Genomic DNA, 16,069 nt, shown 5'->3' on the forward strand with positions numbered 1-16,069 from the left:
CCACACAGGCGCTTCTGGTCTGTCAGCGAGGTGTTGAAGTGAAGATTTTTTAAATGAATTTTGAGTACCCAATTCTTTTTTTTCGCAATTAAGGGGGTGTAGTGGTGCGAGTGGGCCAGTGCTGGTGGGGGGGAGCTAGTTTGGGAGAAACACAATTATTAGCAGAGGGGGAGCTGATGTACCTCGGGGAGCTTCCTGAAGGATCTTCTCACTCCTGAGCCCCTGTTCAATCCGCCAGAGACTCCTTTAGCCGAGGACAATGTCGCCGAGGACAGAGTGACAGATTCATCAGGAACCATCAGCTGCCGAGACTTCACATTGACTGGGATCCCTGCTCAGCAGATCAAACACACAGTGTCACAACACAGCCCTCTGACACTCCCCCGCGCCCCCCCCGCACACAAACCCCCCCACCCCCGCCGCCCACCCCCCCAAACACCCGGCCCTCCCTGCCCCCCCCCCACCGCACACAACCCCCCCACCCCCGCCTCCCACCCCCAAACCCCCGCCCCCACCCCTGCCCGCGCCCCCACACCCCCCCCAGCCCGCCCCCCCCCACCCCCGCCGCCCACCCCCGGCCCCCCCCCTGCCCGCACCCCCACACACCGCCCACCCCCCCCCCAGCCCACCCCCCCCCCCCCCACCGCCGCCCATCCCCCAAATCCCCGGCCCCCCCCCCCCGGCCCCCCCCCCCCTGCCCGCGCCCCCACACACCCCCAGCCCGCCCCCCCCCCCACCGCCCACATTCTCACTGGAACACTCAATCCCACGCCGATATCCCGGCCCCGCCGTGCCACACACGCCGCCTTCACCTGTTGTCACTAGTTTGGATTTATCTTCCTCGTCAGCTCCCGTCTCGTCCTCTTCAACATTGCGCCCGGGGAAGAAGAAGCCCATCATCCTCCTGAAGAACTGGATGGTCAGCTGGATGGTCAGCGGCACCACATTCACCTGAAAGCCACATTCACATTGTTCATCAAAGCTGACACCCCGCACCCCCACCCGGCCGTCCCTCTGACACCCCACCCCCCCACCCATCCCGGCGCCACCCTGACCCCTCCCCCACCCATCCCGGCGCCACCCTGACCCCTCCCCCACCCATCCCGGCGCCACCCTGACCCCACCCCCCCACCCATCCCGGCGCCACCCTGACCCCCTCCCCCACCCATCCCGGCGCCACCCTGACCCCACCCCACCCCCATCCTGGTGCCACCCTGACCCCTCCCCCACCCATCCCGGCGCCACCCTGACCCCTCCCCCACCCATCCCGGCGCCACCCTGACGCCTCCCCCACCCATCCTGGCGCCACCCTGACCCCTCCCCACACCCATCCCGGTCCCCTGATTCCCCCCCCCCACCCAATGTTTTCAACAGGAACCTCGACAAAATCCTCGCTGCATTCCCTCTGCATTCTCGCTGCATTCTTGCTGCATCCTCGCCGCATGCTCGCTGCATCCTCGCTGTATTCCCGCTGCATCCTCTCTGCATTCCCGCTGCATCCTCGCTGTATTGTCGCTACATCCTCGCTGCATTCTCACTGTATTCCCGCTGCATCCTCGCTGTATTACCGCTGCATCCTCGCTGTATTCCCGCTGCATCCTCACTGTATTCTCGCTGCATCCTCGCTGTATTCCCGCTGCATCCTCGCCGCATGCTCGCTGCATCCTCGCTGTATTCCCGCTGCATCCTCTCTGCATTCCCGCTGCATCCTCGCTATATTGTGGCTACATCCTCGCTGCATTCTCACTGTATTCCCGCTGCATCCTCGCTGTATTACCGCTGCATCCTCGCTGTATTCCCGCTGCATCCTCGCTGTATTCCCTCTGCATCCTCGCTGCATTCTCACTGCATCCTCGCTGCATCCTCGCTGTATTCCCGCTGCATGCTTGCTGCATTCTCGCTGCATCCTCGCTGTATCCTCGCTGCATGCTCGCTACATCCCCGCTCCATCCTAGCTGTATTCCCGCTGCATCCTCGCTGTATTCCCGCTGCATCCCCGCTCCATCCTAGCTGTATTCCCGCTGCATCCTCGCTGTATTCCCGCTGCATCCCCGCTCCATCCTAGCTGTATTCCCGCTGCCTCCCCGCTCCATCCTAGCTGTATTCCCGCTGCATCCTCGCTGCATCCCCGCTCCATCCTAGCTGTATTCCCGCTGCATCCTCACTGTATTCCCGCTGCATCCCCGCTCCATCCTCGCTGTATTCCCGCTGCATTCCCGCTGCATCCTCGCTGTATTCCCGCTGCATCCTCACTGTATTCTCGCTGCATCCTCGCTGTATTCCCGCTGCATCCTCGCTGTATTCCCGCTGCATTCCCGCTGCATCCTCGCTGTATTCCCGCTGCATCCTCACTGTATTCTCGCTGCATCCTCGCTGTATTCCCGCTGCATCCTCGCTGTATTCCCGCTGCATTCTTGCTGCATCCTCGCTGTATTCCCGCTGCATCCTCGCTGCATCCTCGCTGCATCCTCGCTGTATTCCCGTTGCATCCTCACTGTATTCTCGCTGCATCATCGCTGCATTCTCGCTGCATTCCCGCTGCATCCTCGCTGCATCCTCACTGAATTCTCGCTGCATCCTCGCTGCATTCTCGCTGCATCCCCGCCGCATCCTCGCTGTATTCCCGCTGCATCCACGCTGTATTCCCGCTGCATCCTCGCTGTCTTCCCGCCGCATCCTCGCTGTATTCCCGCTGCATCCTCGCTGTCTTCCCGCCGCATCCTCGCTGTATTCCCGCTGCATCCTCGCTGTATTCCCGCTGCATCCTCGCTGTCTTCCCGCTGCATCCTCGCTGTCTTCCCGCTGCATCCTCGCTGTATTCTCGCTGCATCCTCGCTGTATTCCCGCTGCATCCTCACTGTATTCTCGCTGCATCCTCGCTGTATTCCCGCTGCATTCCCGCTGCATCCTCGCTGCATCCTCGCTGTATTCCCGCTGCATCCTCGCTGTATTCCCGCTGCATCCTCGCTGTATTCTCGCTGCATCCTCACTGTATTCCCGCTGTATTCCCGCTGCATCCTCGCTGTATTCCCGCTGCATCCTCGCTGTATTCCCGCTGCATCCTCGCTGTATTCCCGCTGCATCCTCGCTGTATTCCCGCTGCATCCTCGCTGCATCCTCGCTGTATCCTTGCTGCATCCTCGCTGTATTCCCGCTGCATCCTCGCTGTATTCTCGCTGCATCCTCGCTGTATTCCCGCTGCATCCTCGCTGTATTCTCGCTGTATTCTCGCTGCATCCTCGCTGTATTCTCGCTGCATCCTCGCTGTATTCTTGCTGTATTCCCGCTGCATCCTCGCTGTATTCTCGCTGCATTCCCGCTGCATCCTCGCTGCATCCTCGCTGCATTCCCGCTGCATCCTCGCTGCATCCTCGCTGTATTCTCGCTGTATTCTCGCTGCATCCTCGCTGTATTCTTGCTGTATTCCCGCTGCATCCTTGCTGTATTCTCGCTGCATTCCCGCTGCATCCTCGCTGCATCCTCGCTGTATTCCCGCTGCATCCTCGCTGTATTCCCGCTGCATCCTCGCTGTATTCTCGCTGCATCCTCGCTGTATTCCCGCTGCATCCTCGCTGTATTCTTGCTGTATTCCCGCTGCATCCTCGCTGCATCCTCGCTGTATTCTCGCTGCATCCTCGCTGCATCCTCGCTGTATTCTCGCTGCATTCTCGCTGCATCCTCGCTGTATTCTCGCTGCATCCTCGCTGTATTCTCGCTGTATTCCCGCTGCATCCTCGCTGTATTCTCGCTGCATCCTCGCTGTATTCTCGCTGCATCCTCGCTGTATTCTCGCTGCATCCTCGCTGTATTCCCGCTGTATTCTCGCTGCATTCCCGCTGCATCCTCGCTGTATTCTCGCTGCATTCCCGCTGTATTCTCGCTGCATCCTCGCTGTATTCTTGCTGTTTTCCCGCTGCATCCTCGCTGTATTCTCGCTGCATGCTTGCTGCATTCCCGCTGCATCCTCGCTGTATTCTCGCTGTATTCCCGCTGCATCCTCGCTGTATTCTTGCTGTATTCCCGCTGCATCCTCGCTGCATCCTCGCTGTATTCCCGCTGCATCCTCGCTGCATCCTCGCTGTATTCTCGCTGCATCCTCGCTGCATCCTCGCTGTATTCTCGCTGCATCCTCGCTGTATTCTTGCTGCATCCTCGCTGTATTCCCGCTGCATCCTCGCTGTATTCTCGCTGCATCTTCGCTGTATTCTCGCTGTATTCCCGCTGCATCCTCGCTGCATCCTCGCTGTATTCTCGCTGTATTCCCGCTGCATCCTCGCTGTATTCTCGCTGCATCCTCGCTGTATTCCCGCTGCATCCTCGCTGCATCCTCACTGTATTCCCGCTGCATCCTCGCTGCATCCTCACTGTATTCTCGCTGCATCCTCGCTGCATTCTCGCTGTATTCTCGCTGCATCCTCGCTGTATTCTCGCTGCATTCCCGCTGCATCCTCGCTGCATCCTCACTGTATTCTCACTGTATTCTCACTGTATTCTCGCTGCATTCCCGCTGCATCCTCGCTGTATCCTCGCTGTATTCCCGCTGCATCCTCGCTGCATCCTCACTGTATTCTCGCTGCATTCCCGCTGCATCCTCGCTGCATCCTCACTGTATTCTCGCTGCATTCCCGCTGCATCCTCGCTGCATCCTCACTGTATTCTCGCTGCATCCTCGCTGCATCCTCGCTGTATTCTCGCTGCATCCTCGCTGCATTCCCGCTGCATCCTCGCTGTATTCTCGCTGCATCCTCGCTGTATTCCCGCTGCATCCTCGCTGCATCCTCACTGTATTCTCGCTGCATTCCCGCTGCATCCTCGCTGCATCCTCACTGTATTCTCGCTGCATTCCCGCTGCATCCTCGCTGCATCCTCACTGTATTCTCGCTGCATCCTCGCTGTATTCTCGCTGCATTCCCGCTGCATCCTCGCTGCATCCTCGCTGTATTCTCGCTGCATCCTCACTGTATTCCCGCTGCATCCTCGCTGTATTCTCGCTGCATCTCGCTGTATTCTCGCTGCATTCCCGCTGCATCCTCGCTGCATCCTCACTGTATTCCCGCTGCATCCTCGCTGTATTCTCGCTGCATCCTCGCTGTATTCTCGCTGCATCCTCGCTGTATTCTCGCTGCATCCTCGCTGTATTCTCGCTGCATTCCCGCTGCATCCTCGCTGCATCCTCGCTGTATTCTCGCTGCATCCTCACTGTATTCCCGCTGCATCCTCGCTGCATCCTCACTGTATTCTCGCTGCATCCTCGCTGTATTCTCGCTGCATCTCGCTGTATTCTCGCTGCATTCCCGCTGCATCCTCGCTGCATCCTCACTGTATTCCCGCTGCATCCTCGCTGTATTCCCGCTGCATCCTCGCTGTATTCTCGCTGCATCCTCGCTGTATTCTCGCTGCATCCTCGCTGTATTCTCGCTGCATCCTCGCTGTATTCCCGCTGCATCCTCGCTGTATTCTCGCTGCATCCTCGCTGTATTCTCGCTGCATCCTCGCTGTATTCTCGCTGCATCCTCCTGTTCTTCCCAACATCTCCCAAACCCACCCTCCCTTTAAACCTACTCACACTTCAAAACACCTCTCTCCCAAACCTCCCCCCGCAAAGCCCCCTTATCTCAAACCACCCCCTCCCTCAAACGTTCCCCTCACCCCAAAGCTCCTCTTCCTTCAAACAACCCCCCTCCTCATAACCCAACCCTCAAACCTCTCCATTCCCTCAAATCCTTCCATTCCCTCAAATCTCTCCATTGCCAACGAATGCAAACTCGATGCGGAGGATTTGAAAGCTGGCATGTTTCTGGATCAGTAAACCATGTATCTCAGGGACACAGAGTGAGGGCTGAATATGGAGAGGGCAGGCAGCAGGGTTTAGGATTAGATTTATGGAGGGGGTGCGGAGGGAGGGGTTCCAGGATTACCAGATTCCTGAGGTGATAAAAGTCACACATGAGGATTGGAGCAATCATCTGTGTCTCTACCTCTGAAACACTCTCTCCTCCTCGAATGACACATTCTATACATTTAGCCATTTCCGGCTGGAATTAGGAATCTGCCTTTGTCCTAACTTACACCAAATCATGTTCTCCCACCACACCTGTACTCGCTGATCCATAGGTCAGTGTGTCTGTGAACCTACTCAGTGTATGTGTGATTACCCGACAGTGTGTGTGATACTGGACAGTGTATTGATGGTAGGACAGTGTGTGTGAGATACTGGGCAGTGTATTGATGATAGGTCAGTGTGTGTGTGTGATACTGGACAGTGTATTGATGGTAGGTCAGTGTGTGTGATACTGGGCAGTGTATTGATGGTAGGTCAGTGTGTGTGTGATACTGGACAGTGTATTGATGGTAGGTCAGTGTGTGTGTGATACTGGACAGTGTATTGATGGTAGGTCAGTGTGTGTGAGATACTGGACAGTGTATTGATGATAGGTCAGTGTGTGTGAGATACTGGACAGTGTATTGATGGTAGGTCAGTGTGTGTGATACTGGACAGTGTATTGATGGTAGGACAGTGTGTGTGATACTGGACAGTGTATTGATGGTAGGACAGTGTGTGTGTGTGATACTGGACAGTGTATTGATGGTAGGACAGTGTGTGTGTGTGATACTGGACAGTGTATTGATGGTAGGACAGTGTGTGTGTGATACTGGACAGTGTATTGATGGTAGGGCAGTGTGTGTGTGTGATACTGGACAGTGTATTGATGGTAGGACAGTGTGTGTGTGATACTGGACAGTGTATTGATGGTAGGTCAGTGTGTGTGATACTGGCCAGTGTATTGATGGTAGGACAGTGTGTGTGATACTGGACAGTGTATTGATGGTAGGTCGGTGTGTGTGTGATACTGGACAGTGTATTGATGGTAGGTCAGTGTGTGTGTGATACTGGACAGTGTATTGATGGTAGGACAGTGTGTGTGTGATACTGGACAGTGTATTGATGGTAGGTCGGTGTGTGTGTGATACTGGACAGTGTATTGATGGTAGGTCGGTGTGTGTGTGATACTGGACAGTGTATTGATGGTAGGTCAGTGTGTGTGATACTGGGCAGTGTATTGATGGTAGGTCAGTGTGTGTGTGATACTGGACAGTGTATTGATGGTAGGTCAGTGTGTGTGTGATACTGGACAGTGTATTGATGGTAGGTCAGTGTGTGTGAGATACTGGACAGTGTATTGATGATAGGTCAGTGTGTGTGTGATACTGGACAGTGTATTGATGGTAGGTCAGTGTGTGTGTGATACTGGACAGTGTATTGATGGTAGGTCAGTGTGTGTGATACTGGACACTGTATTGATGGTAGGACAGTGTGTGTGATACTGGACAGTGTATTGATGGTAGGACAGTGTGTGTGTGTGATACTGGACAGTGTATTGATGGTAGGACAGTGTGTGTGTGATATTGGACAGTGTATTGATGGTAGGACAGTGTGTGTGTGTGATACTGGACAGTGTATTGATGGTAGGACAGTGTGTGTGATACTGGACAGTGTGTGTGTGAAACAGGACAATGTATTGATGGTAGGCCAGTGTGTGTGATACTGGACAGTGTATTGATGGTAGGACAGTGTGTGTGATACTGGACAGTGTATTGATGGTAGATCGGTGTGTGTGTGATACTGGACAGTGTATTGATGGTAGGTCAGTGTGTGTGATACTGGGCAGTGTATTGATGGTAGGTCGGTGTGTGTGTGATACTGGACAGTGTATTGATGGTAGGTCGGTGTGTGTGTGTGATACTGGACAGTGTATTGATGGTAGGACAGTGTGTGTGTGATACTGGACAGTGTATTGATGGTAGGTCGGTGTGTGTGTGATACTGGACAGTGTATTGATGGTAGGTCGGTGTGTGTGTGTGATACTGGACAGTGTATTGATGGTAGGACAGTGTGTGTGTGATACTGGACAGTGTATTGGTGGTAGGTCGGTGTGTGTGTGATACTGGACAGTGTATTGATGGTAGGTCAGTGTGTGTGTGTGTGATACTGGACAGTGTATTGATGGTAGGACAGTGTGTGTGTGATACTGGACAGTGTGTGTGTGTGATACCGGACAGTGTATTGATGATAGGACAGTGTGTGTGTGATACTGGACAGTGTATTGATGGTAGGTCAGTGTGTGTGATACTGGACAGTGTATTGATGGTAGGACAGTGTGTGTGTGATACTGGACAGTGTATTGATGATAGATCGGTGTGTGTGTGTGTGTGTGAGATACTGGACAGTGTATTGATGGTAGGACAGTGTGTGTGTGATACTGGACAGTGTATTGATGGTAGGTCAGTGTGTGTGTGATACTGGACAGTGTATTGATGATAGGTCAGTGTGTGTGTGTGTGATACTGAACAGTGAATTTATGGTAGGTCAGTGTGTGTGTGTGATACTGGACAGTGTATTGATGGTAGGACAGTGTGTGTGTGATACTGGACAGTGTATTGATGGTAGGACAGTGTGTGTGTGATACTGGACAGTGTATTGATGGTAGGACAGTGTGTGTGTGATACTGGACAGTGTATTGATGGTTGGACAGTGTGTGTGTGATACTGGACAGTGTATTGATGGTAGGACAGTGTGTGTGTGTGATACTGGACAGTGTATTGATGGTAGGACAGTGTGTGTGTGATACTGGACAGTGTGTGTGTGATACTGGACAGTGTATTGATGGTAGGACAGTGTGTGTGTGATACTGGACAGTGTATTGATGGTAGGTCAGTGTGTGTGTGATACTGGACAGTGTATTGATGGTAGGACAGTGTGTGTGTGATACTGGACAGTGTATTGATGGTAGGACAGTGTGTGTGTGATACTGGACAGTGTATTGATGGTAGGTCAGTGTGTGTGTGATACTGGACAGTGTATTGATGATAGGTCAGTGTGTGTGTGTGTGTGATACTGAACAGTGAATTGATGGTAGGTCAGTGTGTGTGTGTGATACTGGACAGTGTATTGATGGTAGGACAGTGTGTGTGTGATACTGGACAGTGTATTGATGGTAGGACAGTGTGTGTGTGATACTGGACAGTGTATTGATGGTAGGACAGTGTGTGTGTGATACTGGACAGTGTATTGATGGTTGGACAGTGTGTGTGTGATACTGGACAGTGTATTGATGATAGATCGGTGTGTGTGTGTGAGATACTGGACAGTGTATTGATGGTAGGACAGTGTGTGTGTGATACTGGACAGTGTATTGATGGTAGGACAGTGTGTGTGTGATACTGGACAGTGTATTGATGGTAGGTCAGTGTGTGTGTGATACTGGACAGTGTATTGATGGTAGGACAGTGTGTGTGTGATACTGGACAGTGTATTGATGATAGATCGGTGTGTGTGTGTGTGAGATACTGGACAGTGTATTGATGGTAGGACAGTGTGTGTGTGATACTGGACAGTGTATTGATGGTAGGTCAGTGTGTGTGTGATACTGGACAGTGTATTGATGATAGGTCAGTGTGTGTGTGTGTGATACTGAACAGTGAATTGATGGTAGGACAGTGTGTGTGTGTGTGATACTGGACAGTGTATTGATGGTAGGTCAGTGTGTGTGTGATACTGGACAGTGTATTGATGGTAGGTCAGTGTGTGTGTGATACTGGACAGTGTATTGATGATAGGTCAGTGTGTGTGTGTGTGATACTGAACAGTGAATTGATGGTAGGACAGTGTGTGTGTGTGTGATACTGGACAGTGTATTGATGGTAGGTCAGTGTGTGTGTGATACTGGACAGTGTATTGATGGTAGGTCAGTGTGTGTGATACTGGACAGTGTATTGATGGTAGGTCGGTGTGTGTGTGATACTGGACAATGTATTGATGGTAGACCATAAGACATAGGAGCGGAAGGAAGGCCATTCGGCCCATCGAGTCCACTCCACCATTCAATCATGGCTGATTTCAACTCCATTTACCCGCTCTCTCTCCATAGCCCTTAATTCCTCGAGAAATCAAGAATTTATCAACTTCTGTCTTAAAGACACTCAACGTCCTGGCCTCCACCGCCCTCTGTGGCAATGAATTCCACAGACCCACCACTCTCTGGCTGAAGAAATTTCTCCTCATCTCTGTTCTAAAGTGACTCCCTTTTATTCTAAGGCTGTGCCCCCGGGTCCTAGTCTCCCCTGCTAATGGAAACAACTTCCCTACGTCCACCCTATCTAAGCCATTCATTATCTTGTAAGTTTCTATTAGATCTCCCCTCAACCTCCTAAACTCCAATGAATATAATCCCAGGATCCTCAGACGTTCATAGTATGTTAGGCCTACCATTCCTGCAATCATCCGTGTGAATCTCCGCTGGACCCGCTCCAGTGCCAGTATGTCCTTCCTGAGGTGTGGGGCCCAAAATTGCTCACAGTATTCTAAATGGGGCCTAATAATGCTTTATAAAGCTTCAGAAGTACATCCCTGCTTTTATATTCCAAGCCTCTTGAGATAAATGACAACATTGCATTTGCTTTCTTAATTATGGACTCAACCTGCAAGTTTACCGTTAGAGAATCCTAGACTAGGACTCCCAAGTCCCTTTGCACTTCAGCATTATGAATTTTGTCACCGTTTAGAAAATAGTCCATGCCTCTATTCTTTTTTCCAAAGTGCAAGACCTCGCACTTGCCCACGTTGAATTTCATCAGCCATTTCTTGGACCACTCTCCTAAACTGTCTAAATCTTTCTGCAGCCTCCCCACTTCCTCCATACTACCTGCCCCTCCACCTATCTTTGTACCATCGGCAAACTTAGCCAGAATGCCCCCAGTCCCGTCATCTAGATCGTTAATATATAAAGAGAACAGCTGTGGCCCCAACACTGAACCCTGCGGGACACCACTCGTCACCGGTTGCCATTCCGAAAAAGAACCTTTTATCCCAACTCTCTGCCTTCTGCCTGACAGCCAATCGTCAATCCATGTTAGTACCTTGCCTCGAATACCATGGGCCCTTATTTTACTCAGCAGTCTCCCGTGAGGCACCTTATCAAAGGCCATTTGGAAGTCAAGATAGATAACATCCATTGGCTCTCCTTGGTCTAACCTATTTGTTATCGCTTCAAAGAATTCTAACAGGTTTGTCAGGCACGACCTCCCCTTACTAAATCCATGCTGACTTGTCCTAATCGGACCCTGCATTTCCAAGAATTTAGAAATCTCATCCTTAACAATTGATTCTAGAATCTTGCCAACAACCGAGGTTAGGCTAATTGGCCTATAATTTTCTATCTTTTTCCTTGTTCCCTTCTTGACCAGGGGGGTTACAACAGTGATTTTCCAATCCTCTGGGACTTTCCCTGACTCCAGTGACTTTTGAAAGATCATAACTAACGCCTCCACTATTTCTTCAGCTATCTCCTTTAGAACTCTAGGATGTAGCCCATCTGGGCCCGGAGATTTATCAATTTTTAGACCTCTTAGTTTCTCTAGCACTTTCTCCTTTGTGATGGCTACCATATTCAACTCTGCCCCCTGACTCTCCTGAATTGTTGGGATATTACTCATGTCTTCTACTGTGAAGACTGACGCAAAGTACTTATTTAGTTCCTCAGCTATTTCCTTGTCTCCCATCACTAGATTACCAACGTCATTTTGGAGCGGCCCAATGTCTACCTTTGCCTCCCGTTTGTTTTTAATGTATTTAAAGAAACTTTTACTATCATTCCTAATGTTACTGGCTAGCCTACCTTCATATTTGATCCTCTCTTTCCTTATTTCTCTCTTTGTTATCCTCTGTTTGTTTTTGTAGCCTTCCCAATCTTCTGACTACTCTTTGTCACATTATATATCTTTTGCTTTGATGCATTCCCTAACTTCCTTTGGTAGGACAGTGTGTGTGATGCTGGACAGTGTATTGATGGTAGGACAGTGTGTGTGATACTGGACAGTGTATTGATGATACGTCAGTGTGTGTGTCATACTGGACAGTGTATTGATGGTAGGACAGTGTGTGTGATACTGGACACTGTATTGATGGTAGGTCAGTGTGTGTGTGATACTGGACAGTGTATTGATGGTAGGACAGTGTGTGTGATACTGGACAGTGTATTGATGATGCGTCAGTGTGTGTGTGAAACTGGGCAGTGTATTGATGGTAGGACTGTGTGTGTGTCATACTGGACAGTGTATTGATGGTAGGACAGTGTGTGTGTGATACTGGACAGTGTATTGATGGTAGGACAGTGTGTGTGTGTGATACTGGACAGTGTATTGATGGTAGGACAGTGTGTGTGTGATACTGGACAGTGTATTGATGGTAGGACAGTGTGTGTGTGATACTGGACAGTGTATTGATGGTAGGTCAGTGTGTGTGTGATACTGGACAGTGTATTGATGGTAGGACAGTGTGTGTGTGATACTGGACAGTGTATTGATGGTAGGACAGTGTGTGTGTGTGATACTGGACAGTGTATTGATGGTAGGACAGTGTGTGTGTGATACTGGACAGTGTATTGATGGTAGGACAGTGTGTGTGTGTGATACTGGACAGTGTATTGATGGTAGGACAGTGTGTGTGTGATACTGGACAGTGTATTGATGGTAGGACAGTGTGTGTGTGATACTGGACAGTGTATTGATGGTAGGACAGTGTGAGTGTGATACTGGACAGTGTATTGATGGTAGGACAGTGTGTGTGATACTGGACAGTGTATTGATGATACGTCAGTGTGTGTGTGATACTGGACAGTGTATTGATGGTAGGACAGTGTGAGTGTGATACTGGACAGTGTATTGATGGTAGGACAGTGTGTGAGTGTGATACTGGACAGTGTATTGATGGTAGGACAGTGTGTGTGATACTGGACAGTGTATTGATGGTAGGACAGTGTGTGTGTGAAACTGGACAGTGTATTGATGGTAGGACAGTGTGTGTGTGATACTGGACAGTGTATTGATGGTAGGACAGTGTGTGAGTGTGATACTGGACAGTGTATTGATGGTAGGACAGTGTGTGTGTGTGATACTGGACAGTGTATTGATGGTAGGACAGTGTGTGTGTGATACTGGACAGTGTATTGATGGTAGGACAGTGTGTGGAATGAGTGGGTTCTTTTTTTTTCATACACAGTCTGTTCTTTAGATAGCAGTGAGTAAGAAACTGAATTTCCTTAATGATCAGAGATGGCAATTGGCTCCCCCGTGACTCCAGCGATTGGTTTAAAACCTACCTCAAAGTGCTCTTTCACAGAGATCCCGCCCACTGGCGGCCGCACCTTGCTGAAGATTCTCAGAGCGAGTTGACGGGCTGACTGTGAGGGATTCTGGGGCCTCAAGACCACCTGTGCAAAATCAAACGTTAAAGCTGACAATGAGATCAGCCTGAGCCTCAACATCCCACGTTTCAGTGTGAAACTAACCAGGAGAGTTTAACCAACTGATAAACCAAACGAGTAAAGACCGGACAAGTTAACGATGTTGACGTGTGTGTGCAGTGTACCTGAAACATACAAACACACAGCAAAACAGAGGCACACACACACAAAAGCACACGGATGCATTGGAAAAACATGGAAGCACACTAATACACACAGAAACACGGACTGACGCACAAATAAGATCATAGACTGTGCAGTGCAGGAGGGGGCCGTTCAGCCCATTGAGTCGGTCCCGGTTCTCGGAAAGACAACCCTACTTAAACCCACACCTCCACCCTGTCCCCGCAACCCCACCTAACCTTGTTTTCTGGACACTGACGGCAATTCAGCGTGGCCAATCCACCTAACCTGTGCATCTTTGGATCGTGGGAGGAAACCCACGCAGGCACGGGGAGAACGTGCAAACTCCACACAGTCACCGAAGGCCGGAATCGAACCTGGGGACCGTGGAGCTGAGAGGCAGCAGTGCTAACCACTGTGCCACCGTGCCGCCCCGATGCAGAGTGAGACACACTGACGCAGTAGACACAGACGCTCAAGGCGTTGGCCGACTCGCCACTTCCTAATCCTGTGGCGACTGAAGCATTCTCTCACCCATTGGCTCTGATCAGTTAAGTCAGCAAAGGTGGCTCAGGGCCTCCCTGTCCTCTAAAGCTCAGTATTCCATGGGGCACCCACCCCCCGAACCGGAGGAAATGACTTCTCCCTATCGGCACCATTGAATCCTTTCATCATCTTAGCTCACAGAATCACACAGTGCAGAACAGGCCTTTCGGCCCATCGAGTCTGCGCTGCCAAGTAAAAAACACCTGAGCTGCCAATCCTAATCCCACTGGCCAGCACTTGGTCCATAGCCTTGAACGTTAAGATGCGCCAAGTGCTCATCCAGGTACTTTTTAAAGGATGTGAGGCAACCCGGCCCTCCCACCCTCCCAGGCAGCGCGCTCCAGACCCTCACCACCATCCCAGGCCGTGCGTTCCAGACCCTCCCCACCCTCCCAGGCAGCGCGTTCCAGACCCTCACCACCATCCCAGGCAGCACGTTCCAGACCCTCCCCACTCTCCCAGGCCGTGCGTTCCAGACCCTCACCACCCTCCCAGGCAGCGCGTTCCAGACCCTCACCACCCTCCCAGGCAGCGCGTTCCAGACCCTCACCACCCTCCCAGGCCGTGCGTTCCAGACCCTCCCACCCTCCCAGGCCGTGCGTTCCAGACCCTCCCACCCTCCCAGGCCGTGCGTTCCAGACCCTCCCCACCCTCCCAGGCAGCGCGCTCCAGACCCTCCCCACTCTCCCAGGCCGTGCGTTCCAGACCCTCCCCACCCTCCCAGGCAGCGCGTTCCAGACCCTCCTCACCCTCCCAGGCAGCGCGCTCCAGACCCTCCCCACCCTCCCAGGCAGCGCGCTCCAGACCCTCACCACCCTCCCAGGCAGCGCGTTCCAGACCCTCCCACCCTCCCAGGCAGCGCACTCCAGACCCTCACCACCCTCCCAGGCAGCGCGCTCCAGACCCTCCCCACCCTCCCAGGCAGCGTGTTCCAGACCCTCACCACCCTCCCAGGCCGTGCGTTCCAGACCCTCCCCACCCTCCCAGGCAGCGCGCTCCAGACCCTCCCCACCCTCCCAGGCAGCGCGCTCCATACCCTCACCACCCTCCCAGGCAGCGCGTTCCAGACCCTCACCACCCTCCCAGGCCGTGCGTTCCAGACCCTCACCACCCTCCCAGGCCGTGCGTTCCAGACCCTCACCACCCTCCCAGGCCGTGCGTTCCAGACCCTCCCCACCCTCCCAGGCAGCGCGTTCCAGACCCTCCCCACCCTCCCAGGCAGCGCGTTCCAGACCCTCCCCACCCTCCCAGGCAGCGCGTTCCAGACCCTCCCCACCCTCCCAGGCAGCGCGTTCCAGACCCTCCCCACCCTCCCAGGCAGTGCCCTCCAGACCCTCCCCACCCTCCCAGGCAGTGCCCTCCAGACCCTCACCACCCTCCCAGGCCGTGCGCTCCAGACCCTCACCACCCTCCCAGGCAGCGCGCTCCAGACCCTCCCCACCCTCCCAGGCAGCGCGTTCCAGACCCTCCCCACCCTCCCAGGCAGCGCACTCCAGACCCTCACCACCCTCCCAGGCCGTGCGTTCCAGACCCTCCCACCCTCCCAGGCAGCGCGCTCCAGACCCTCCCCACCCTCCCAGGCAGCGCACTCCAGACCCTCCCCACCCTCCCAGGCAGCGCGCTCCAGACCCTCCCCACCCTCCCAGGCCGTGCGTTCCAGACCCTCCCCACCCTCCCAGGCCGTGCGTTCCAGACCCTCCCCACCCTCCCAGGCCGTGCGTTCCAGACCCTCCCCACCCTCCCAGGACGTGCGTTCCAGACCCTCCCCACCCTCCCAGGCAGTGCGTTCCAGACCCTCCCCACCCTCCCAGGCAGCGCGCTCCAGACCCTCCCCACCCTCCCAGGCAGTGCGTTCCAGACCCTCCCCACCCTCCCAGGCAGCGCGCTCCAGACCCTCCCCACCCTCCCAGGCAGCACGTTCCAGACCCTCCCACCCTCCCAGGCAGCGCGCTCCAGACCCTCCCCACCCTCCCAGGCAGCGCACTCCAGACCCTCCCCACCCTCCCAGGCAGCGCACTCCAGACCCTCCCCACCCTCCCAGGCAGCACGTTCCAGACCCTCCCCACCCTCCCAGGCAGCGCGTTCCAGACCCTCCCCAC

The 16,069-nt window shown here is 53.5% G+C and overlaps 1 protein-coding gene across 3 annotated transcripts in view; it reads right to left on the reverse strand.

The window, feature by feature from the left end:
• The window catches only part of LOC140386997 (bridge-like lipid transfer protein family member 2), a 193,835-nt gene that overhangs the window by 6,435 nt on the left and 171,331 nt on the right, over positions 1–16,069 (reverse strand). For all 3 annotated transcript variants that reach the window (XM_072469961.1, XM_072469962.1, XM_072469963.1), the window contains 3 exons: positions 13,158–13,268; positions 813–951; positions 183–331 (listed from right to left, as the gene is read on the reverse strand). In XM_072469961.1, coding sequence (XP_072326062.1) covers positions 183–331; positions 813–951; positions 13,158–13,268 — 399 coding nt within the window. The remainder of the gene's footprint in view (positions 1–182; positions 332–812; positions 952–13,157; positions 13,269–16,069) is intronic.

Source organism: Scyliorhinus torazame, chromosome 12 (assembly GCF_047496885.1).
Source record: "Scyliorhinus torazame isolate Kashiwa2021f chromosome 12, sScyTor2.1, whole genome shotgun sequence".
NCBI classification, from domain to species: domain Eukaryota; kingdom Metazoa; phylum Chordata; class Chondrichthyes; order Carcharhiniformes; family Scyliorhinidae; genus Scyliorhinus; species Scyliorhinus torazame.